The 24809-nt window shown below is 47.0% G+C and overlaps 1 protein-coding gene across 4 annotated transcripts in view; it reads left to right on the top strand.

Moving 5' to 3' along the window:
- The window catches only part of LOC134530168 (uncharacterized oxidoreductase YjmC-like), a 36881-nt gene extending 14192 nt beyond the window's left edge, over window positions 1–22689 (top strand). For all 4 annotated transcript variants that reach the window (XM_063364803.1, XM_063364804.1, XM_063364805.1 and 1 more), the window contains exons 3-10: window positions 10567–10755; window positions 12968–13029; window positions 13416–13469; window positions 15535–15633; window positions 18592–18787; window positions 18999–19159; window positions 21601–21711; window positions 22229–22689. In XM_063364803.1, coding sequence (XP_063220873.1) covers window positions 10567–10755; window positions 12968–13029; window positions 13416–13469; window positions 15535–15633; window positions 18592–18787; window positions 18999–19159; window positions 21601–21711; window positions 22229–22276 — 920 coding nt within the window. In that variant the 3' untranslated portion in view covers window positions 22277–22689. The remainder of the gene's footprint in view (window positions 1–10566; window positions 10756–12967; window positions 13030–13415; window positions 13470–15534; window positions 15634–18591; window positions 18788–18998; window positions 19160–21600; window positions 21712–22228) is intronic.
- The last annotated feature ends 2120 nt before the right edge of the window (window positions 22690–24809 follow it).

Here is a 24809-nt window from a genome sequence, read left to right as displayed (position 1 = left end):
CCTCAAACGGCTAGGTAACTACCTCCTGTCCTGCTCCACGGCCTCAACCGGCTAGGTAACTACAACCTGCCCTGCTCCACGGTCTCAACCGGCTAGGTGACTACCTCCTGCCCTGCTCCTCGACCTCAACCGGCTAGGTAACTACCTCCTGCCCTGCTTTACTACCTCAACCGGCTAGGTAACTACAACCTGCCCTGCTCCACGGTCTCAACCGGCTAGGTGACTACCTCCTGCCCTGCTCCTCGACCTCAACCGGCTAGGTAACTACCTCCTGCCCTGCTCCACGGCCTCGACCGGCTAGGTAACTACCTCCTGCTCTGCTCCATGGCCTCAACCGGCTAGGTGACTACCTCCTGCCCTGCTCCTCGGCCTCAACCGGCTAGGTGAGTACCTCCTGCCCTGCTCCACGGCCTCAACCGGCTAGGTAACTACCTCCTGCTCTGCTCCACGGCCTCAACCGGCTAGGTGACTACCTCCTGCCCTGCTCCTCGACCTCAACCGGCTAGGTGACTATTTCCTGCCCTGCTCCTCGGCCTCAACCGGCTAGGTGACTACCTCCTGCCCTGCTCCACGGCCTCAACCGGCTAGGTAACTACCTCCTTCCCTGCTCCACGGTCTCAACCGGCTAGGTGACTACCTCCTGCCCTGCTCCACGGTCTCAACCGGCTAGGTAACTACCTCCTGCTCTGCTCCACGGCCTCAACTGGCTAGGTGACTACCTCCTGCCCTGCTCCACGGTCTCAACCGGCTAGGTGACTACCTCCTGCCCTGCTCCACGGCCTCAACCGGCTAGGTAACTACCTCCTTCCCTGCTCCACGGTCTCAACCGGCTAGGTGACTACCTCCTGCCCTGCTCCACGGTCTCAACCGGCTAGGTGACTACCTCCTGCCCTGCTCCACGGCCTCAACCTGCTAGGTGACTACCTCCTGCCCTGCTCCACGGTCTCAACCGGCTAGGTAACTACCTCCTTCCCTGCTCCACGGCCTCAACCGGCTAGGTGACTACCTCCTGCCCTGCTCCACGGTCTCAACCGGCAGGGTAACTACCTCCTGCCCTGCTCCACGGTTCAACCGGCTAGGTGACTACCTCCTGCCCTGCTGCACAGCCTCAACCGGCTAGGTAAATACCTCCTGCCCTGCTGCACAGCCTCAACCGGCTAGGTAACTAACTCCTGCCCTGCTCCACGGCCTCAACCGGCTAGGTAAATACCTCCTGCCCTGCTCCACGGCCTCAACCGGCTAGGTGACTACCTCCTGCCCTGCTGCACAGCCTCAACCGGCTAGGTAACTACCTCCTGCCCTGCTCCACGGTCTCAACCGGCTAGGTGACTACCTCCTGCCCTGCTCCACGGTCTCAACCGGCAGGGTAACTACCTCCTGCCCTGCTCCACGGTTCAACCGGCTAGGTGACTACCTCCTGCCCTGCTGCACAGCCTCAACCGGCTATGTAACTACCTCCTGCCCTGCTGCACAGGTTCAACCGGCTAGGTAACTACCTCCTGCCCTGCTCCACGGCCTCAACCGGCTAGGTAACTACCTCCTGCCCTGCTGCACGGCCTCAACCGGCTGCTAGGTGACTACCTCCTGCCCTGCTCCACGGTCTCAACCGGCAGGGTAACTACCTCCTTCCTTGCTCCACGGCCTCAACCGGCTAGGTGACTACCTCCTGGCCTGCTCCACGGTCTCAACCGGCTAGGTGACTACCTCCTGCCCTGCTCCACTGTCTCAACCGGCTAGGTGACTACCTCCTGCCCTGCTCCACGGCCTCAACCGGCTAGGTAACTACCTCCTGCCCTGCTCCACGGCCTCAACCGGCTAGGTAACTACCTCCTGCCCTGCTCCACGGCCTCAACCGGCTGCTAGGTAACTACCTCCTAAACTGCTCCACGGTCTCAACCGGCTAGGTGACTACCTCCTGGCCTGCTCCACGGCCTCAACCGGCTAGGTAACTACCTCCTTCCCTGCTGCACGGCCTCAACCGGCTAGGTAACTACCTCCTGCCCTGCTCCACGGTTCAACCGGCTAGGTGACTACCTCCTGCCCTGCTGCACAGCCTCAACCGGCTATGTAACTACCTCCTGCCCTGCTGCACAGGTTCAACCGGCTAGGTAACTACCTCCTGCCCTGCTCCACGGCCTCAACCGGCTAGGTAACTACCTCCTGCCCTGCTGCACGGCCTCAACCGGCTGCTAGGTGACTACCTCCTGCCCTGCTCCACGGTCTCAACCGGCAGGGTAACTACCTCCTTCCTTGCTCCACGGCCTCAACCGGCTAGGTGACTACCTCCTGGCCTGCTCCACGGTCTCAACCGGCTAGGTGACTACCTCCTGCCCTGCTCCACTGTCTCAACCGGCTAGGTGACTACCTCCTGCCCTGCTCCACGGCCTCAACCGGCTAGGTAACTACCTCCTGCCCTGCTCCACGGCCTCAACCGGCTAGGTAACTACCTCCTGCCCTGCTCCATGGCCTCAACCGGCTGCTAGGTAACTACCTCCTGCCCTGCTCCACGGTCTCAACCGGCTAGGTGACTACCTCCTGGCCTGCTCCACGGCCTCAACCGGCTAGGTAACTACCTCCTTCCCTGCTGCACGGCCTCAACCGGCTAGGTAACTACCTCCTGCCCTGCTCCTCGACCTCAACCGGCTAGGTGACTACCTCCTTCCTTGCTCCACGGCCTCAACCGGCTATGTAACTACATTCTGCCCTGCTCCACGGCCTCAACCGGCTAGGTAACTACCTCCTGCCCTGCTCCACGGTTCAACCGGCTAGGTGACTACCTCCTGCCCTGCTGCACAGCCTCAACCGGCTAGGTAACTACCTCCTGCCCTGCTGCACAGCCTCAACCGGCTAGGTAACTACTTCCTGCCCTGCTCCACGGCCTCAACCGGCTAGGTGACTACCTCCTTCCTTGCTCCACGGCCTCAACCGGCTAGGTAACTACATTCTGCCCTGCTCCACGGCCTCAACCGGCTAGCTGACTACCTCCTGCCCTGCTCCACGGTCTCAACCGGCTAGGTGACTACCTCCTGCCCTGCTCCACGGCCTCAACCGGCTAGGTAACTACCTCCTGCCCTGATCCACGGCCTCAACCGGCTAGGTAACTACCTCATGCCCTGCTCCACGGTCTCAACCGGCTAGGTGACTACCTCCTTCCTTGCTCCACGGCCTCAACCGGCTAGGTAACTACCTCCTGCCCTGCTCCACGGCCTCTACCGGCTAGGTAACTACCACCTGCCCTGCTCCACGGCCTCAACCGGCTAGGTGACTACCACCTGCCCTGCTCCACGGTCTCAACCGGCTAGGTGACTTCCTCCTGGCCTGCTCCACGGCCTCAACCGGCTAGGTAACTACCTCCTGCCCTGCTCCACGGCCTCAACCGGCTAGGTAACTACCTCCTGCCCTGCTCCACGGCCTCAACCAGCTAGGTAACTACCTCCTTCCCTGCTCCTCGACCTCAACCGGCTAGGTGACTACAACCTGCCCTTCTCCACGGCCTCAACCGGCTAGGTAACTACCTCATGCCCTGCTCCACGGCCTCAACCGGCTAGGTAACTACCTCCTGCCCTGCTCCACGGCCTCAACCGGCTAGGTAACTACCTCCTGCCCTGCTCCACGGCCTCAACCGGCTAGGTGACTACCTCCTGCCCTGCTCCTCGACCTCAACCGGCTAGGTGACTACCTCCTGCCCTGCTCCACGGTCTCAACCTGCTAGGAGACTACCTCCTGCCCTGCTCCTCGACCTCAACCGGCTAGGTAACTACCTCCTGCCCTGCTCCACGGCCTCAACCGGCTAGGTGACTACCTCCTGCCCTGCTCCTCGACCTCAACCGGCTAGGTAACTACAACCTGCCCTGCTCCACGGTCTCAACCTATTAGGTGACTACCTCCTGCCCTGCTCCTCGACCTCAACCTGCTAGGAGACTACCTCCTGCCCTGCTCCTCGACCTCATCCGGCTAGGTGACTACCTACTGCCCAGCTCCACAGCCTCAACCTGGCTAGGTGACTACCTCCTGCCCTGTTCCACGGCCTCAATTGGCTAGGTAACTACCTCCTTCCCTGCTCCACGGCCTCAACCAGCTAGGTAACTACCTCTTTCCCTGCTCCACGGCCTCAACCGGCTAGGTGACTACCTCCTGCCCTGCTCCACGGCCTCAACCGGCTAGGTGACTACCTCCTGCCCTGCTCCACGGCCTCAACCGGCTAGGTGACTACCTCCTGCCCTGCTCCACGGCCTCAACCGGCTAGGTGACTACCTCCTGCCCTGCTCCACGGTCTCAACCGGCTAGGTAACTACCTCCTTCCCTGCTCCACGGCCTCAACCGGCTAGGTGACTTCCTCCTGGCCTGCTCCACGGCCTCAACCGGCTAGGTAACTACCTCCTGCCCTGCTCCACGGCCTCAACCGGCTAGGTAACTACCTCCTGCCCTGCTCCACGGCCTCAACCAGCTAGGTAACTACCTCCTTCCCTGCTCCTCGACCTCAACCGGCTAGGTGACTACAACCTGCCCTTCTCCACGGCCTCAACCGGCTAGGTAACTACCTCATGCCCTGCTCCACGGCCTCAACCGGCTAGGTAACTACCTCCTGCCCTGCTCCACGGCCTCAACCGGCTAGGTAACTACCTCCTGCCCTGCTCCACGGCCTCAACCGGCTAGGTGACTACCTCCTGCCCTGCTCCTCGACCTCAACCGGCTAGGTGACTACCTCCTGCCCTGCTCCACGGTCTCAACCTGCTAGGAGACTACCTCCTGCCCTGCTCCTCGACCTCAACCGGCTAGGTAACTACCTCCTGCCCTGCTCCACGGCCTCAACCGGCTAGGTGACTACCTCCTGCCCTGCTCCTCGACCTCAACCGGCTAGGTAACTACAACCTGCCCTGCTCCACGGTCTCAACCTATTAGGTGACTACCTCCTGCCCTGCTCCTCGACCTCAACCTGCTAGGAGACTACCTCCTGCCCTGCTCCTCGACCTCATCCGGCTAGGTGACTACCTACTGCCCAGCTCCACAGCCTCAACCTGGCTAGGTGACTACCTCCTGCCCTGTTCCACGGCCTCAATTGGCTAGGTAACTACCTCCTTCCCTGCTCCACGGCCTCAACCGGCTAGGTAACTACCTCTTTCCCTGCTCCACGGCCTCAACCGGCTAGGTGACTACCTCCTGCCCTGCTCCACGGCCTCAACCGGCTAGGTGACTACCTCCTGCCCTGCTCCACGGCCTCAACCGGCTAGGTGACTACCTCCTGCCCTGCTCCACGGCCTCAACCGGCTAGGTGACTACCTCCTGCCCTGCTCCACGGTCTCAACCGGCTAGGTAACTACCTCCTTCCCTGCTCCACGGCCTCAACCGGCTAGGTAACTACCTCCTGCCCTGCTCCACGGTCTCAACCGGCTAGGTAACTACCTCCTTCCCTGCTCCACGGCCTCAACCGGCTAGGTAACTACCTCTCGCCCTGCTCCACGGCCTCAACCGGCTAGGTGACTACCTCCTGCCCTGCTCCACGGCCTCAACTGGCTAGGTGACTACCTCCTGCCCTGCTCCACGGCCTCAACCGGTTAGGTAACTACCTCCTGTCCTGCTCCACGGCCTCAACCGGCTAGGTAACTACAACCTGCCCTGCTCCACGGTCTCAACCGGCTAGGTGACTACCTCCTGCCCTGCTCCTCGACCTCAACCGGCTAGGTAACTACCTCCTGCCCTGCTTTACTACCTCAACCGGCTAGGTAACTACAACCTGCCCTGCTCCACGGTCTCAACCGGCTAGGTGACTACCTCCTGCCCTGCTCCTCGACCTCAACCGGCTAGGTAACTACCCCTGCCCTGCTCCACGGCCTCGACCGGCTAGGTAACTACCTCCTGCTCTGCTCCATGGCCTCAACCGGCTAGGTGACTACCTCCTGCCCTGCTCCTCGGCCTCAACCGGCTAGGTGAGTACCTCCTGCCCTGCTCCACGGCCTCAACCGGCTAGGTAACTACCTCCTGCTCTGCTCCACGGCCTCAACCGGCTAGGTGACTACCTCCTGCCCTGCTCCTCGACCTCAACCGGCTAGGTGACTATTTCCTGCCCTGCTCCTCGGCCTCAACCGGCTAGGTGACTACCTCCTGCCCTGCTCCACGGCCTCAACCGGCTAGGTAACTACCTCCTTCCCTGCTCTACGGTCTCAACCGGCTAGGTGACTACCTCCTGCCCTGCTCCACTGTCTCAACCGGCTAGGTAACTACCTCCTGCTCTGCTCCACGGCCTCAACTGGCTAGGTGACTACCTCCTGCCCTGCTCCACGGTCTCAACCGGCTAGGTGACTACCTCCTGCCCTGCTCCACGGCCTCAACCGGCTAGGTAACTACCTCCTTCCCTGCTCCACGGTCTCAACCGGCTAGGTGACTACCTCCTGCCCTGCTCCAAGGTCTCAACCGGCTAGGTGACTACCTCCTGCCCTGCTCCACGGCCTCAACCGGCTAGGTGACTACCTCCTGCCCTGCTCCACAGTCTCAACCGGCTAGGTAACTACCTCCTTCCCTGCTCCACGGCCTCAACCGGCTAGGTAACTACCTCCTGCCCTGCTCCACGGCCTCAACCGGCTAGGTAACTACCTCCTGCTCTGCTCCACGGCCTCAACCGGCTAGGTGACTACCTCCTGCCCTGCTCCACGGTCTCAACCGGCTAGGTAACTACCTCCTTCCCTGCTCCACGGCCTCAACAGGCTAGGTAACTACCTCCTGCCCTGCTCCACAGCCTCAACCGGCTAGGTAACTACCTCCTGCCCTGCTCCACGGCCTCAACAGGCTAGGTAACTACCTCCTGCCCTGCTCCACAGCCTCAACCGGCTAGGTAACTACCTCCTGCCCTGCTCCACGGCCTCAACAGGCTAGGTGACTACCTCCTGCCCTGCTCCACGGCCTCAACCGGCTAGGTAACTACCTCCTTCCCTGCTCCACGGTCTCAACCGGCTAGGTAACTACCTCCTTCTCTGCTCCACGGTCTCAACCGGCTAGGTAACTACCTCCTTCCCTGCTCCACGGCCTCAACAGGCTAGGTAACTACCTCCTGCCCTGCTCCACAGCCTCAACCGGCTAGGTAACTACCTCCTGCCCTGCTCCACGGCCTCAACAGGCTAGGTGACTACCTCCTGCCCTGCTCCACGGCCTCAACCGGCTAGGTAACTACCTCCTTCCCTGCTCCACGGTCTCAACCGGCTAGGTAACTACCTCCTTCCCTGCTCCACGGCCTCAACAGGCTAGGTAACTACCTCCTGCCCTGCTCCACAGCCTCAACCGGCTAGGTAACTACCTCCTGCCCTGCTCCACGGCCTCAACAGGCTAGGTGACTACCTCCTGCCCTGCTCCACGGCCTCAACCGGCTAGGTAACTACCTCCTTCCCTGCTCCACGGTCTCAACCGGCTAGGTAACTACCTCCTGCCCTGCTCCACGGCCTCAACAGGCTAGGTGACTACCTCCTGCCCTGCTCCACGGCCTCAACCGGCTAGGTAACTACCTCCTTCCCTGCTTCACGGTCTTAACCGGCTAGGTAACTACCTCTTTCCCTGCGTCACGGAGCTGTCACGGGGCGACTCGACGTACCACAGCTGCTCCTGTGGTCTCCCGGGCAGCAGCGCCCTTGCTTGTCCGCCGTGACGTCACACCCCTCCACCACTCCTCCACCCGAGTTTGGGCGACTGGGACACCTTGGTGACACTGCGGCTGAGCTCAACGTCGGGTTTCGTGCCGTGGGAACTCAAATGAATCATCGACTTAGCGCTTGTAGCGAGCGTACACATACTTTGCAACGTAAAACGCAAACTTTTGAAGCGATGGAGATTATATTGAAACTTTATTAAATTATAAAAAAATACGGGGCGTGGCTGTGTTATGGACACGGCCATGTGTTGTACGTGAATACGTGTACGTAACAGGTAATTTTTTCTATACAAAATATAAAATTCACAATTTTTATTATTTTAACAACATATATGTTCACTGTAATTATTTTATATTAATTTTTTATATTTGCAATCGAAAGATTTTGACGAGAGCTGACGATTGAAACTAAAACGAACGTCGTAACTTCTCCGAGTCAAAAGTTATACTAAATGGAAATCTCGAAACGCAGCAAAAATGACCTCAAAATGGCGGCGTCACAGTCCTCACCTAGTGTACATAACGAATTTTTTGATCATTTAGATATCTAGTGGTGTATTTAAATTTTGGATGGATGGAGATGATAGATATGTAGCTGCAACACCAAACAGTTTCCCCCGATTTTGTTTATCAATCGTTTTTCGAATTGCCTCCCACATACACAATGGAAGCAATTTTAAAAGCGTATTCACGTCAAAACTATCTCCTAGTAAGATCTGAAATGAAATCTTGAGTAGTTCGTGAATACAGAGTTGTTGTTTACTGGTGTTCTCCGCGCCGTGCGTGACCTTGAGTGCTGAACTGTGCACGGGATAACCCAGAAGTCCGTGCTCCTCTGTGCTCTGTGCGGAGATGCTGGCTTCAGCCTGCAGGAAGTCCAAACACGCGACGGGACCAACTCTCCGGTTGAAGCCAAGCGGACTGTAAGAGGAGGTCGCCGAGAGCCAAGCGACACTGCTTTGCATTCACACAGCCCTCGTCCCTCTGTCTTCCCAGAACAAGCTCCAAACTCGGTGAGCCTGACGCACATTCCTTCGGAGCGCGGGAAGCCTTCATTTCACAGACGAGAGAGCCAAAACCCGAAGTTCCCCGAAGTTCATGCTTTTTTTCCGTATCTTTTATGTAGCTATCCTAACCAAATCAACCCTCCACATTTAAAGTATTTATAATGTTTGTTATTGACCATTAGTATCCTTTTATCAACACCGCCATATTTATTTACAATGAACAAAAAAAAAACCGAAGATGCACGTTAGGACGTTTGGCTCTCTCGTCTGTGAAAATAATTATTCCCTCAGAGCGTGGTCGCCCGAGGCCCCGCTATCTTGGTGTCCCAAGCCACGGCTTGCAACACACAACATAGAGGCGTGCAGCCTATCTTGAGGCATTTACGTACACTCGTACAGTACGGCAGCTTTCGTGGACGGTGGTGGTGGTGGTGATTGTCACCCCCGTGGGCATAACCATAACCAACCTGTTAACAGACAAATATCAGCGTATTGTTGTTGTTCCCTGTCATGCCATAAATTTGGATAAGAAGCTTTACATTGAAATAATAGGGGGGAAAATATTGACGAATCCGATATAGCTGAGCCTAATCAGTCTCTCGCGACAGGCCTTTTGAATTTTCCAGCCAAAACAAAGTTTACTGAGACATGTTTCTGAATTCTTTGGAAAAGAAATATACCACCAGGTTGTATTGTTTAGATTTGTACAAATTGGTGTCCAAGCAAATTAAAAATAAAACATCTTGAGCATATTTTTAAATGTTTTAAAAGCGTCGTGTAGGAAAAACCAAACATTACCTTTCTGTTCTTGTGAACATGTGACCTTTGAAACCCTATTGTCAAAGAAAGATTTCTAATAGTGTCCTTACTTTCCTTTAGAAGTTGTCATTTAATTATTTAAGTCTACATTTATACTTAATTCAAACATTTGTGCCACAAGTTAATGGAATTTTTTACGCTTTGATAAAATCAACAGCTTTTAGATTCTATTTTTGCTTCAGAAAATGCCCAAAACTATTTGCAATTATACAGGTAGTCCAACAATATTATTTTAATGCGTTTTTTTTTGTTATTATTCCAGAGCTGGTGATGAAACTGGCGTGGGAAAGTCTGAAAGGTAGAAGGTGGACAGAGAGTATAAAACAGATACGAATGCAAGGAGTGTTAATTAATGACTGTTTGATTATGGGTTAATTCATTGCGAGTTTAAGGATGAATGTTCACCGGAATAACCTCTCGCAGGGTCGTAGCCAGGGGGGGGGGGGGTCAGGACCCCTCCCTTCCCGGATTTAATATTAAAAAAAAGCGAAGACAAAATATGAAAATTACAGTAATTTAGCTACAGGATGTTACAGATAGATTAATTGGGGGAGGATATCGTTCTCATTAGTGGGCTACAATACATATTCCCTCTCCGTTATAGACCGATATGCCTCACACACAGAGACGGCAGGAATTGTATTCTCACGTAGTCTATATTTAATCCCGGTTTTTGCAGGTATCATACAAACCTGAAGCGTATGTTTTATGCATTTATAGAATTAATACGTGTATTTATTATTTGTTTTAATATCATCAAATATTTAGCTTAAGAAACAAATAATAAAAATAAATAAATAAAAACCAAATATAAAATGTTTCAGTTTTATGTTTTCGAGCAAAATCAGTACTTGAATTTCAGTATGTAAACGTTGAAGTTCTAAAATACACTATTCCACGTGAATTAAATATGATAATCAATTTTCTTTTAAAATCAAATTAAAAAGAACACTAAGTCATAAGAAATGAGATTATGGCCACACTGGACTCCCTAATTCACAATGGCACTGCCACTCGTGAGTCCAAACTGGAAGTAAAGCAACATGTGTTTAGTGTCAGTTGCCTCGCCCCTCTGGTGAGTGAGATTCACCGTGACGTGCGCAGAGCTGTACGTGGGAGACGTGAGGAACGGCATGTGCGCGAGCAACAACAAGCCGGCCGTGCTGAAGGAGTCGCCGTCCACGGCCTGGGTGGACGGCAACAACTCCCTGGGCGCCGTCGTCGGCAACTACTGCATGCAGCTGGCCATGGACAAGGCGCGCGCCACGGGCGTCGGCTGGGTCTCCGCCAAGGGTGAGCTCCCCTCTCTCACCCACAATCACCTTCTCCTCTCCCGCTCACAACCACATTCTCCTCTCCCGCTCACAATCACATTCTCCTCTCCCGCTCACAATCACATTCTCCTCTCCCGCTCACAATCACATTCTCCTCTCTCACTGACAGTCGCATTATTCTCTCTCGCCGACAATCACATTCTCCTCTCTCTCACAATCACATTCTCCTCTCTCTCACAATTACATTATCCTCTTGCTCACAATCACATTCTCCTCTCTCTCGCCGACAGTTACATTCTCCTCTCTCGCCGACAGTTACATTCTCCTCTCTCGCCGACAATCATATTCTCCTCTGTCGCTGACAGTCACTTTCTGCTCTCTCGTCCACGATCACATTCTCCTGTCCTGCCGACAATGGCTTTCTTGGTGAATGTTTTGTTAATTTCTTTGATGATTTATTGATATATTTTACTGGTAATTTATGCTCGGGTCATTTTTATAAATGCTTTACATTCAATTTCCAGTTAAAATCATTTCATGATACATGGCAATAACATCTTCAAAAGTTTGAAATAGGTAACGACCAGCACATTAATTAACAAGATAATAAAAATTTTATTTTCCTTTTACCATTAATGTCCATATTTTTAAGTGAACACTAGACGAACAAAACTAAATAAAAATGAAGAACAGTGTCCTGGGCGACTGCCCGTCTTGCCCTGCGTGGAGCCGCCCCTGGAAGCCTGCTCCAGTTTCCCCCACAGTTGCCGCTTCACACACGTTGTTCCCTACACCATCGTCTCCAGCGGCCTTGACGTCGACAACACCTTGGGCCTTGTTTCCTTCTTTCAGTCCTCCTAGCGAGAGAGGTGGCGCAGTGGAAATACAGTCGACTCGCAGTCGAGAAGGCACAGGCTGGAATCATGTTCCTCTCTTCCTGTTTCCAGTCTCGCATGGTTCCCCGAGAGCAGACCAGGACAGGCAGTAGCCGCTTCGTGCCTCAGATTCCTTTCGTTGTGTTTGTTGCGTGCAGAGGTGTGTCCAGGGTTATTCCCTGGAGGGGAACCATAGCTACCATAAGGTTTAAGAAATAATTTTAGGTACCATGGTGTATTTATGGTCGTCTGGGAGAAAGAAGAGGCATGTGCTCCTATATTCAATACCTTATTTACATCTATTTCCTTGTCTAGTGACCTTGCAGTCAAAAGATATGACAAACAAAATTGTCCGGTTCTCCTGCTCACTCACAGCGTCACTTTCATTCTCTCTCACACATTGTTTCTCTGTCACTTTCTCTATATTTCTCTCTCTCTCTCTCTCTCTCTCTCTCTCTATCTCTATCTGTCTCTCCCCTCCTTCCTTCCTTCTGAGGTTTTTCTCCTCAGGACCAACGCACTTTTATCTTCTAATGTTAACACCCTAGTTCTCAAATCCACTAGTATTGCCAAATAGACGCTTCATGGTTAAATTCAGTGTTTAATTTTTCCACGTTAAATCACTTTAAACTTGCCTGGTGACTTACAGTTGTGTGCTGATTGCCTGAAACTGTAAAGTAAACAAAAAGCTAAAATTGTTGCTACTCTCCAAATCGTGCTTTGATTTTTGGGTAGAAAACTACTGGTTTCAGAACATTAGATATCAATAGAGATATCAATTTAGCAGAGAATACTTTTTTATGGCATTGTCTACCAAAAATTTATAAGAGCACTTAATGGTTTTTTTGTAACAACTGTACATACAATCTAACACAAACAAAACAAAGTACAATAAATAAATAGTGTAAAGTGCAATACTTCCCATGGCTGCATGCTGCACATCAAGCAAACTCATTCTCTTGCATGGAGAGGTGTAGAAGCACTTGCTTCATGTGCGACTGTCACCACTATTGCTTCTTTCTCCTAGACCTCAGACGACCTAAAGAGTTTCAGCTAGAGAGAGAGAGAGAGAGAGTTAACAGTAAAAATGTACCACTTCAGGAGGTCCAGGTGTTAGGAGGTAACACATTTCGGATACTGACACCCAGTTCCTACAAAATGTTTTCTCCATGATCAAATTAGAGATTTGTTACATTTAAGCTCTTTTACTCTAGAAAGATGTCTGTTGTTTATCCCAGTGGACTAGGAACATATTAGTGATTGTCTTACAAAGTGTAAAAAGTGGGGTATAACTTAAGTAAGTCATGTCTAATCCTATTCAGTTGGTGCTATTCAGTGATAATCATTACATTCCAGGTAGCAATCATTTTGGCATCGCTGGGTGGTATACAATGATGGCGGCTAAGCAAGGATTGATAGTGAGTATACCACATATTCACGTGTACCTATATCAGATCATGATAAGTTAAGGATGAAATGCTTGGGCACTCCTGAATTGTGTTGTGTTAACTATATCTGTCTCCATTGACCTTGTCATTGATACCAAAAAAAAAGTTCAGGACAACTGTAAAAATTTAATAAATATACTAAATGTTTATTTAAGTACATATTTATCAAATACTTCATTCATATTTGGATAATTTTTTCTGTAACGCTTATGTTATCTGTATATTTGGTAGTTTTTTTTTTATATCACCCAGAGCTCACGCTGTTTGAATTGTACATTTTACGTGTTCATAATTTATTACATTTCGGTATGTTTTAGTGTATAAAAAAATTACCAGCCTAAATATGTTTTCTTCAGGGGATGAGCTTCACCAACACATCTCCTCTGTTGAGTCCAACCAGATCAAAATCAGTAAGTACTGTAAATTTACTGAATTAATTTACTGTCATGTGTAATATACAGTGCCTGCGTACTTTTTTCCCAGATTCTTATGTGACCAGTGAATGTCTGGAAAATAGAGTTCTTTTTTGTATCACACAAACATTTTATCCTATTTTTTGTGAGGGCAGATATTGATACATAGAAGTTGTCTTCTAAAACATGTCTCACATGCTATTTACAATAACAATCATAACAATTAGATGACTTTACTCTAACCAGTAGCAAATCCAGAAGCTTGGAAAGGATGCTTAGGGTGAACTGTTTTTAGATTATGCATGTTTTTCCTAGTTTTCCCACAAAAATGTTTTAAACAATGTAATTTTGCTCAAGCGCACCAGTTCCGCCTATGATTCTTACTTAGGAACACTTATAAATAACAATGTATATTTGTAAGTAAATAGAACTGTGATCTTTCTCATTAAAATCCTGTAAGGAAAACATATAAAAATGAGTATAATTTAGGCTCAATGACAGTAAGGAAAAAGGAAAAAACACTGAAAGGTTCTAGCAGGTGACTATGACGCCGACCGCCAATGCTCCTCTATGTCGCATAGACCGCTATGCCTCATCAAAGTCTCACGAAGGCGTGTGCACCGAACGCGCTCGGGCGCGCACCGGAGTGTAGAAAGTGCGACAGGGCGAACGCCATGTAACAAGTGCCATGTCGGCTGAAGGATCCAGCCGGGTGTGGCATATCCCTCCGCCAAACTACAACAAATGTTTATGTATTTTTCCACAGGAACATATTAGACTTTATTTTAATTGTTTAACACTTTATTTCTTTCAAAATTATGTTTCACCGTGCGCCTTGTCCCGAACCTGGCCGGTTCAATTTCCCACAAAAATCACACGTTTTCCGCGGGAGGGCTGGCGGGGAGGGGGCTCGCGCGTGGTGAGAGCGGGAGTATCCTTCCGGAGCTCACAGAGGCCGGCAGCCTCCGCACGACACGGGACCAGCATTTCTTATATTTACTGATATGTAGTTTTCAATAGTTGTATAATTCCGTTAACCTTTTCTTCCAGTCCCTTGGTCGGCCTCGACTTACCGAGTGGTATGTTACCTAATTATTCAGTGCTCCAAGACGAGCGTTCAATGTGATACATAAGTACTATGTACGAACTGCGAGATGGTACGTCGCCGCTTCACACGATATCCTAGCCAGTCGGCTAATTAGTTTCAGCCCGCACGGGGCAGCCAGTAGGCAACACAATCTTACTAACGCATCAATTTCTGGGACAGTCCTAAGATTCATGTAGCGTCTCCGGAGTTACGGGCCTACGCGTTCTGAGCCCAGTGTACTAAGTAATTAATTATGATTGTGAAGTGTAATCTTGCTCAGGATTCTAGTGTGTTATGTTAGGGTTTGTTTTTGTAATCATCGCATCGTGTCCAAAGTGAATGACCTTACCGGGTAGTCAAATCGTGAGCCGCCACTGAGTGAGTGGTCGCGCGTGTGTCGAACCACTGCCTCTAGCCACAAGACCGAATCTACCCTGAGATTCCGAACAATACTTAAGTCACTTAAATTCACATAGAGGTAGCGAGGTTCTTGTCAACTATTATTAATCAGATATGAATTTATGCAAACTTATAATTCAAGTCAACTTTTGAAAAGAAAACATACTGAAGGGTCTTTACTATAGTTATTCTATTGATAAATTTTAATAATAGCAAAAGAGACAATATTCTCAAGAGTTGGTTGACATTAGGAATTTATACATTTTTTTTTTCAAATACCTTTCGTTTTATTTTTTAGAATGATTTTGCTAGCAATGGAACATAATTTGTAAATTATTTTCTTTAGAGACTGATTAGTATCTGTTTTTGGTAAAGTTACAGTTATCCTGAGAAATTATCCATTTATTTCAATGCTAATGAATTAATTTGAAGAAATAATACAAGCCAATTACACTCACATGAACAATGGTTAGTAATATTGCTTTTAAATCTGTATAACTGCAATAAATGTCACTAACTCTCATTGTGAAAATACATAGCAAAGTGTAGTGTTATGCGTTGCTGTATTTTGTCCAGGCTGCCCTCGGCACGAACCCAATCTCCGTGGCCGCCCCGGCCAGCCAGGGTGACAGCTTCGTGCTCGACATGGCGACTACCGCAGTGGCAGTCGGCAAGGTGCAACATTACAAAAATAAATAAATTTGAAGGAACTTTTTAGTTGCAGGAGCACATGCAGAATTTAATTTCTGGATGGGGTTAGTAAAAAGTGTGGGGGAGGGGGGGGGGTGTATAGAACTACTTTTCCTGCTGTTTGCTTTGAAATCAGTGGCAGTCAAGAATTTGCAGGGCCCTAATAGAGACTCTAGGAGCCCTCCCCTGGAAAATTTTTAAAATTATCTAAAACAACATTTTTAAGCCAACCTGGAACTTTAACTTATATTCATATGATGGTTTTGATAATTTATCTTAAGTAATACTAATATTCTTTCATAAAAACTATGTCTCTGATTAGTTTTATAAATGCCAATTAAATTAAACAATAAAGTCTCTGAAATCATGTAAACTCAATAAAAACCGAAAGGGTGTGACCAGCACTTAAATTAAATTCTTCCTATTTTTTCTCTTCTAAAATTTTTGATATTATTTACAGGAAACTAAATGAATAATAAAAATAAAAATGAAAGTATTGAAGACAAAATATTTTTATATAATATTTTTTGAGACAGTAAAAAAATCAGTACGTAATACAAAAAAAATCATTAAACTTAATTTGTAATTCATTTAATAGAGATCAAAGAAATGTTTGTTAGGTCAAATACAGTGTGTGTGTGTGTGTGTGGGGGGGGGGGGGGGGGGGGAAGATTTTTGTCATAAAAAATTATTGATTACCTTTTTTTACAAAATTTCTTCAGTCACCTTACAATTAATCTCCATTAGATGTGATGCACTTGTCAAGTCTTTTTTCCCACTGTTTGAAGCACCTCTGGAACTCTTCAACTTTGATATCCTCCAGTGCCCTTTGTAAAGCTGTTTTTACCGCCTCCACATCATCAATACACTTCCCTTTTAGATTTTTCTTCATTCTCGGGAACAGGAAAATTTTGTATGGAGCTAGGTCTGGTGAATATGGAGGGTGGGAAACAACGTACCACCCCTGAGAAGCCAAATAGCGGTTCACTCGTAAGTCCGTGTGTGTGGGGACGTTGTTATGATGAAGGAACCAGTCACCTGATCGCCAAAGTTCCGGGCGTTTCCTCCACACATACTCTCGCAAACTTCTTAAAACTTCCAAATAAAAGTGGTGCTGGTTAAGTCTGGCTGGGGGAACAAATTCCTGTTGCACAATTCCACAACATCGAAAAAGACAATGATCACCGTCTTACCTTTCAACCTCACTTGTCTTGCTTTTTTTTGGTCTGGGGGGGGGGGGGGGGAGTTGGGGGTCTTCCACTGGCTTGACATGCTATTTTTTTTATTTTAATTATGCTCTTTTCTAGGTAGCTTACAAGCTCAACTCAACATAAATATGTTTTACTGAGTATTCGAACCCAGAACCCTCTCACTGAAGCTACACGCTTCAACCAGATGACCCCAATGTTCGCGGGGGACCTGAGTGGTTGCCCAACTCGCCGCCTCTGTTTCAAATTCTTTCCATTTGTTGGTGGGAATGGTAGGTATTTTTTTAAATGATGTGAGGGAAAGATGTATCCCTCACACCCCCTCCCTTGCATATGCCCCTGCTGGTAGGGAAAGTTATTTCCTTGTAATAAAGATGGTTCCCAAACACAGCGTTGGATAGAAATAGGACATGCTTCTGCAAAGTCTGGTTGATAACAGCCAGACAGTTGGCAGAGAACATACTTTTATTTTCAGTGACAGTCTTTCTGTCAGTCATTCCCATGGTGCATTACTTAGCAAATATAAAGGGCAATAATCATTAATATAACAATATGGCTCATACTTGGGACTTGAAAATTATTCTTAGGTAAAGAAGAAACATACTGTGTACAATATATATTTTAATCTATCTCCAGGCAGTTTGCAAAATTTTTGGCTTAAAAGAATGTCCCGGTAATAAATTTTAATAGTATTTACTGTAAGTATTATCAAATTTTGGTTCAAGGTCACAATTAAAGAGAATCTCAAACAGTTTTAGTTAAGCGCGTGTGTGAATACTGCTTTATTGTTTTTTCTTGCTTGCAGCGCTACCTACGCCAAATGGTGACTCCTGAGCGTAAAGCGTTTTGTGTTCTGCAGTTTGCAAAGAATGAATCTGTAATTTCAGTTCAACGTGTGTTTCGTTTAAAGCTTAATTGTGATCCTCCATGTGGCTGAAACATCTGCCGATGGTATAGGCAGTTTGAAACAACCGGATGTGTTTGTAAAGCACGGGATGACCAAAAGTGACTGTACAGGATGTTGACCGTGTCAGAGCGTATTACCTGCGTAGTTCTAAGAAATCTGTTTGGAAAGCAAGTCTTGAACTTCAGTTGCCAAAGATGACCGTGTGGAAGGTTTTAAGAACACATTTACACATGCGTCCATACTGGTTACGGTACCGGTTACAGTTGCTACATGTTTTAAAACCATATTACTGTGGTGCATGTTGTAACTTTGCACTTAGTGCGGGAATATGACTTTCTTGATCGTGTGATGGTCGTAATGGTAGAGACAAGGCTCTTTTCCACTAGCCTCCACGTACCCCTGACATAACGCCATGCTATTTTTTCCTTTAGGGCTTAATAAAAGATTGTGTCTAAGTTCCGCCACTACCTAATGATTTGCCAGAGTTGAGACACAGAATTGAAGAGGCTATTGCATCCATTACTCCGAACATGTTAACCAAAGTGTGGGAAGAAATGTATGTGTGCTGTATAATTAAAGGTGCATACATTGACCATTTGTAAGAAAAACTAGATTAGTTTACCTTCCATTTGATGTAAAATTTGTTGTAAATAGTCTAAATCAAACTGTTATAGTTTACCGTTGAAACTGGGATATTATTTTACGGACAACCTGTATAATATAGCAGTTGTTTTCACAATGGGTAAATGTAAATTTGCAGTTTCATGAAATCCCTACATTGGCGACAGTACTGTGCGCCGGGCTAGACATCCTGCCTGCTTGCCGCAGATAGAAATGCAGATGAGGAAGGAGGAGCCGATCCCGGAGGGCTGGGCCCAGGGACCCGACGGCCGGCCCACCACGGACGCAGAGCTGGCCTTCGACACGGGCTGCCTGATGCCGCTCGGCGGAGAAGAACACACCTCCGGCTACAAGGGCTACGGCCTGGCGTTGGCCGTCGAGACCTTCTGCGGCATCCTGTCCGGTGGGTGTCTCGGGGACTTGGCCAGGGGGGAGGACCTGGGGTCCGGACCCCTCCCTTCCCGAATTTAAAAAGTTTTATGCCAAATGGTGACTCCTGAGCATAAAACATTTTGTGTTCTGTAGTTTGCAAAGAATGAATCTGCAATTTCAGTTCAATGTGCGTTTAGTTTAAACCGGACGTGCGAGCTCTAGGAGCGCGGTGTGTGCTGCAGGCGCGCTGTACGGCCAGCACGTGCGCACGTGGAAGACCACGGGCAGCGCCACGGTGGCCGACCTGGGCCACTGCTTCGTCGCGGTCGACCCGGGCTGCTTCGCCCCCGGCTTCCAGGACCGCATGAGCGACATGCTGCAGCACCTCAGGGGGATGGAGGCGGTAGGTCGTCCGGCTCTGCTCTCCGCGTGGTTGGTTGAGGTTCTACCTGTTTCCCCTCATCGCAGGGCTAAAGTGCGAGATAGTGAATCACTGCTGAGTTTATGTGTGTGCGTGAGTGTAAAGATGCCTGTTGTTTAACTTCATAATTATATTTAATAGTATCATAGTTAAGGCTAAGTGGATTTCCACAAAACTAAATTTTTAATTTATAAAAATTTTTTTGTGCCTTTAATGTCTGCTTGACATCAAGAACATGAAGAAAGAGACAAAGAGACTGTCGTGTAGAATGTGTGGTGTACAGAGGGTGGTGAGCCTGCAGTTGAACCTGAGTGAAGATGGTAGCTTGCAAGTTGGTTCGGGAGTTGCAGGACAGTAGGTTGGACAGTGGGGGAAGTAATAACAGCAGGCTGGGAGTTGTGAAGGGAGGATGTAACAGAGACGGTAATCGTCGATGGCCTGTAGTAAGGAATAATCCCAGCATTCGTCTTACGTGACGTTGAGAAACCACGGGAAACAGAAATCAGGACGGCCGGAGGCGGTGTAACCCCAGGTCCTCTGGACTGTGAGCTAGTGCACCGCCACCGTGCAACCCCGCTGTATTGTACGGATGCAAGAAGATATAATATTGGGCCAATCCTCATTAATACATTAAGACGTGGAGTGGGCCTGGGAAGAGGGAGACCGAGGAGGAGGTGGAAAGAACAGATGGTTGTGAGTGCGGGAGAGAGGAGAAGAATGGAACAGAGTGAAGGAGGATGAATGACGGAGGGACAGAGGGAGAATGAGGAATTTTACTTTGCTGACCCAATCGCAGGCTGGTAGCAGTTGATTGATGTTCAGTTGTGGACAGTTTTCAATAATCCTTTGTGGCATACCCTTCTTAGCCATGTCTATTTTTTAGGAGCATTTAGGCATTATTGTAGCACATTTCTTGTAACAAACATTCTTACAGCTCTCTTCACAAGGTTACTGACAAGTACTTATATACTTACGTAAGTAACATTCTAATACTGTATTTAATCGCATAATGTCCGCCATCGCATAATGTCCGCACCTTTCTTTTTAAATACTTGAAATGGAATTTTTTTAAATCCACATAAAGTCCGCACCAGACAAAGCAACCTTGGCCACCCCTGAAAGGCAAAGTAACAGGATGGAAAATTACAGACGCTTTCAACAATGCTTTGACCTTGAGTTGTTCATTTCTCCGGAGCGGTCGCTGAGAGGGTTTTGTAGCGTGGTGAAACCGTCCGGACTCAGAAACTCGCATTCCACTGCGCAGCTGCCTGCGACGTCACGCGAGTTGCAAGGGGATGGGCTATATATATATATATATATATATATATATATATATATATATATATATATATATATATATATATATATATATATATATATATATATATATATATATATATATATATATATATATATATATATATAGCACAAGCCAGTAGACGTCAACTCACACTACGTCACAAAGTAGGGGAGGTAGCGGAGATGTGGTGGGGGTACATGCACACAGTTTTTTTATACACACAGTGGGCAAGGGACAGGGAGGGAGGCTCGCCTGTGCCGGCTAATGCAGACATTAGACATCTGCCCCGTGCCGTCAGTGGCCATCTCAATGAAAGATTAAAAAAATATCTTTTAACGCAAAGCGTTTATTTTGTGTAGGCTGGCTGCGGCTTCTGAACGTAGGAGCGCACATGCGAGTGAGAGACGAAAAAAAATATGAGTGGCGTCTTCCACTTATCGCCGGCACCCAATTATCTCGCCACCTGTCATTTCTCACGTCCGCTGCGGAGGGACGCCAGTCACCAGCGCTCTGCTAGTAAACTAATTATGAGAGAACAATTTTTTTACTCTACACAAAACGTAAAATTTTTTTTTGGACTCCACCTCATAATGTCCGCACCCCATTTTTTTTTGTCAAAAATGTAGCTTAATTACTGCGTACATTATGCGAGTAAATATGGTACATTAAGACGTGGAGTGGGCCTGGGAAAAGGGAGACCGAGGAGTAGGTGGAAAGAACAGATGGTTGTGAGTGCGGGAGAGAGGAGAAGAATGGAACAGAGTGAAGGAGGATGAATGGCGGAGGGACAGAGGGAGACGGAGGAATTTTACTTTGCTGACCCAGTCGCAGGCTGGAAGCAGTTGATTGATGTTCAGTTGTGGACAGTTTTCAATAATCCTTTGTGGCATACCCTTCTTAGCTCATGTCTATTTTTTAGGAGCATTTAGGCATTATTGTAGCACATTTCTTGTAACAAACATTCTTACAGCTCTCTTCACCAGGTTACTGACAAGTACTTATATACTCAACTAAATAACATTCCAGTGTGTCCAAATGGGGAAAAGTGTATTAAAAGAAGGGATGGTTCTGACCCAGTCTTCGATGTAACTTATAACCTGCACGTGCACATGTATTGTTTCAGGCTGACCCGTCGAAACCCGTGTTGGCCCCGGGAGACCCGGAGAGGATTCACACCCGGCTGGTGGAAGAGCAGGGCGGCATACCGTATCACGAGAACCAGATCAAAGCTGCGGTACGTAACTTTGCTTTATGAGATACCACAGTGTGGCTGAGAAAGCTCAGTTCAGGTGAAAAATTGTGGATACATTAGAACCCTGCTATAATGTTCCTGCTTTCAATGTTTGCTTTATAAACTTCAATATATGCAAAATTAAGTTTTAAAAACCTAACTATTCCAACACTTATCCCATCTGTGAAGTTTAACATGTTAAAAGGTTTGCTTTATACTTTACGTGAATCTTTGTTCTCAATCACTGCTATACCATAGATGTAGATTGTTCGGATGGGATTGTACGGAAAAATTAAATGTAAGTGTGCCAGAACACTAGCGCCACACGCTAGTGCTGGCTAACGCTGTGTATTCAATATATTGGAGGTACATAACGTTCGCAGTTACGTTGTGTTGGCGTTCTTGTCTTTTTTTTTCTCAGACAATATACATGAATGTTTTGTATTTAGGAATTTTTTGCTTCTTTTGTACATTTAAATTCATGTAATATTCATATTATTGTGTTTTTTTTTTCTTTCAGGTGGAGTTGGCCAAAACAATTAAGATTCAGCCTCTGAAAACAAAATAATGCCAAATCAATGGGTTATAACAATCATCAATTTAAAATTTATTTCTCCTGTCATGAAAAAATGGTTTGAATTATTTTTAGAAAACTGTATACTGTTTATCATGTTACAGCGAGATTATTAATATTGAAGAAATAAGAAAGAAAGTGTTTTAAACAGTGTGTTGTGAAAAGGCCAGTATTGATTACTTGCTTTTAGATGGTGAATTGATAGTATACATTGTTCATACTACAAATGCAGTTGCTTTAACAAGTAAACACTATGTAATATCATTTTTTAAAAAAATAACATCTGCTTCATCTACTTCTTTGTAGATGACGAGAAAGAAATATTGTATTTAGAAGAAATGCTACCTGAAACCCTAAGGGGGTGTGTTTTATTTTAAATTGTTGATAAATAAAACAACTTATAACTATTCTTTCAGTGTGTTATGGCTCTTTAAAACGTTTTATCCATACTAGTTCCTTTTTTTCAAATTTTCTAAAAATATGTCTGTATTTTGTTTGTTTTGTAAACTATAAAATATTGTTTTTTTTTAAATTAATTTTTTAAATTTTACAAATTTAAAATAAATAAAATTGAATTGAAATTTTTGAGTGAATTTGCTATAAGGAATTTTTTGGCAAAAGGAGAAATGTTTGTTACATAGAAAAGTTAAAATGCTTTGTAATGTACAAAAGTTTGACTAGGTTACAAGATGTTTATGTTGTATGGAGGCTTATTATCCATATGAAAATTGATAAACATCCTTGTTTAGCATGGGTTGTTTGAAGTGTGATGAAAAGGATCAGTGTAATGATTTATTCTGCTATCCTGCTGGTGCTGCAATTCACGACTCAAAGTAAACAAATGGCTTCATATGTAAACAAGTAGAATGCTTCTTATTAAACAATTAGTAATGACCTCAGAGGTGAGGAATTTTACACTAGGGTAAAGAACTGCCAGAGTGACATAATTCCAGTGTCTTTGCACTGCTATTAATTTGTTAAATTAAGTAAGTAAAAAAAAAAGGTTCGAGCCTGACATGTGGCAAACAATCTGTATTTTAATTACTGTGGTTAATTTTTCAAAATAATTTTAACACGAAACAAATAAAAATCATGCAGGTCGCTAGCAGCTGGTCAGCAGAGGCTCAGAGCGCTGCACCCTGCAGACACTAGCTACACTGCGGCCGTATGTCGTGTACTGGACTCTTTATCGGCGGTGTCCGGCCGTGGTCGTTACCGACTGACTCGTTCCGTTTGATCTGGCGTCGGTCGTCATTGCTGTGTACCTGCGGTGTGGCAGTCACGTGGCCGCTTCCTTGCAGTGACGTGAGTGGCGTCTGCCTGTGGAGACGTCGACAGCTTCTCCGACTTCTCCGTGCTTCTCGCCCCGTTACAGACGCTCCACCGTCTTCTGTTGCCAACTGGTCTTCCTCTTCCTTGGTGGGAAGGCACACTTCGAATCGTGGTGCGACTGGCTACGTCTTGGTGGAGGGCGGCGTTGGGACACAAATTGGGCTGTCGATCGTTCGGCAGATTCTCGGCTGCAGACCCCTAGGTTGAGTAAATTCTGAGACAGTAATGTAAAATTGCAAATTATTAAAGGTAGTGATTTCAATAATTTTTAAGAAATTGTTTTACATTGCCAGTCACAGAAACAAGGGTTTTATAACCCTTACACTTTATCATAGAAGTGTGTAATGTATCTTGGAAGCTATTTCTCACAAATAAGCAAATTTGATTAGTTTGAATGAAATTCATGTTGAAATTCTAAATAAAGTAAATTGCACGTATTCCTTTACCACCAACATACAAAGATTATATAAATTACCTTTTTAATTTGGGATTAATTGAAATGTTGAAAAAATATAACACACAATAAACAATAGGCTTACCCACATTATTATATCGCGTAATTATTATCTGAATAAACTTACATCACGTAATATTACACTATATTCATGGTCCAGGTCAGTAGATTATTTTAAATAAACTGCTCAAACCATCGAAAATGTGTGGGCATTTACAAGTTTCCTTACAGCCCACAACTCAAGACGACGACAGGAGTAATCTAACTGGCTAAAATGACAGCCTTGTAAGATACTTTCCACACATTCGAGCCCTAGTCACAAGCGAGAGCGGACTTGTTTCCCAGTCGCACACTCTCCACAGCTGTCCCAGGCACAACAAGAAATCAACTGCGACGAAGCAGCTAGTCCAGGTTGCTGCCCCACACAACTTCGTGTGGGACCCCTAAGCACAGCACCTGTGCCACAGAGCAAACGACGAAACCTCGGCATCACCTGGAAACAATAAAGGACTGCAGCCCTAGTACCGGGGGAGGAGCAGCATCCGAAGGATGAATAATTTTAAAATTTTCTTCTAATTCCTTATCTTAGCTAACCTAACTTAATTAAGTACCTAGGTATTATATTATTGCAGTGCTATGACGTTTTAGAACCACAAATTAAATGTAATTATAAATTAAATAATTTATATATGTATTAAAATTATTTTTGAAAATTTAATTTGGTCCTCCCATGACCATCAT

The sequence above is a fragment of the Bacillus rossius genome, chromosome 3, assembly GCF_032445375.1.
Source record: "Bacillus rossius redtenbacheri isolate Brsri chromosome 3, Brsri_v3, whole genome shotgun sequence".
Lineage (NCBI taxonomy): Eukaryota > Metazoa > Arthropoda > Insecta > Phasmatodea > Bacillidae > Bacillus > Bacillus rossius.
Note: the sequence above shows the minus strand (reverse complement) of the source record. Positions and strands in the feature narration are given on the sequence as shown.